The sequence below is a fragment of the Plasmodium gaboni genome, chromosome 6 (genome assembly GCF_001602025.1).
Source record: "Plasmodium gaboni strain SY75 chromosome 6, whole genome shotgun sequence".
Classification (NCBI taxonomy): Eukaryota; Apicomplexa; class Aconoidasida; order Haemosporida; family Plasmodiidae; genus Plasmodium; species Plasmodium gaboni.
This window is the reverse complement of record NC_031486.1, coordinates 149,698-150,227: the sequence shown is the minus strand read 5'-3', so window position 1 is coordinate 150,227 and position 530 is coordinate 149,698. Positions and strand designations below refer to the sequence as shown.

Below are 530 nucleotides of genomic sequence, written 5' to 3'. Positions count from 1 at the left end.
TTTTTTTTTTTTTTGGTTTAATTTTATTTGTACTTTATTTTATACCTAGCATATTTCTAAGGATGATAATATAGAGAAGGAAATAGATCTATTTTTTGGAAACGAAAATTTTAAAAGCGAGAATGGAATTATGATAGTTAAGGAAGGTATATTGGGAGCAGATGGTTTCATGAGATTAAGAGAGTATTTGAATATATATGGATTTCATATATTGGAAGAAAAAATGATAAGGATGAGAAAAGATGAAATAAAAAGTATATATGATATGAATGATATAAAATATTTAAATGATCATTCAGGATTTCAAGAAAATATGGGGAATAATAATTTGATAGAGGAAGATAACTTTATAATTATACTATTGTCACGAATTAATTGTCAGACATGTTTGCATTACTTAAAATGTTTGGATATTATCGAGAAATGTAAAAATAGGAAATGGAATAATATAAAATTTTCATTTGCAATAAATAATAGTGATAAGGACAAATTTATTTCCCTTGAAAAAAAAAGTGGAGACATTATATATG

General features: G+C 23.6%; 1 protein-coding gene across 1 annotated transcript in view; it reads left to right on the top strand.

Moving 5' to 3' along the window:
• Nucleotides 1–530, top strand: part of PGSY75_0605600 (putative nucleoside diphosphate kinase) — a gene marked incomplete at both ends in the record, with an annotated part of 6,895 nt that overhangs the window by 2,160 nt on the left and 4,205 nt on the right. Inside the window, one exon of the mRNA XM_018784635.1 lies at nucleotides 50–530. This exon is cut by the window's right edge and continues 4,205 nt beyond it. Within this exon, the coding sequence (XP_018642688.1) occupies nucleotides 50–530 (481 nt within the window).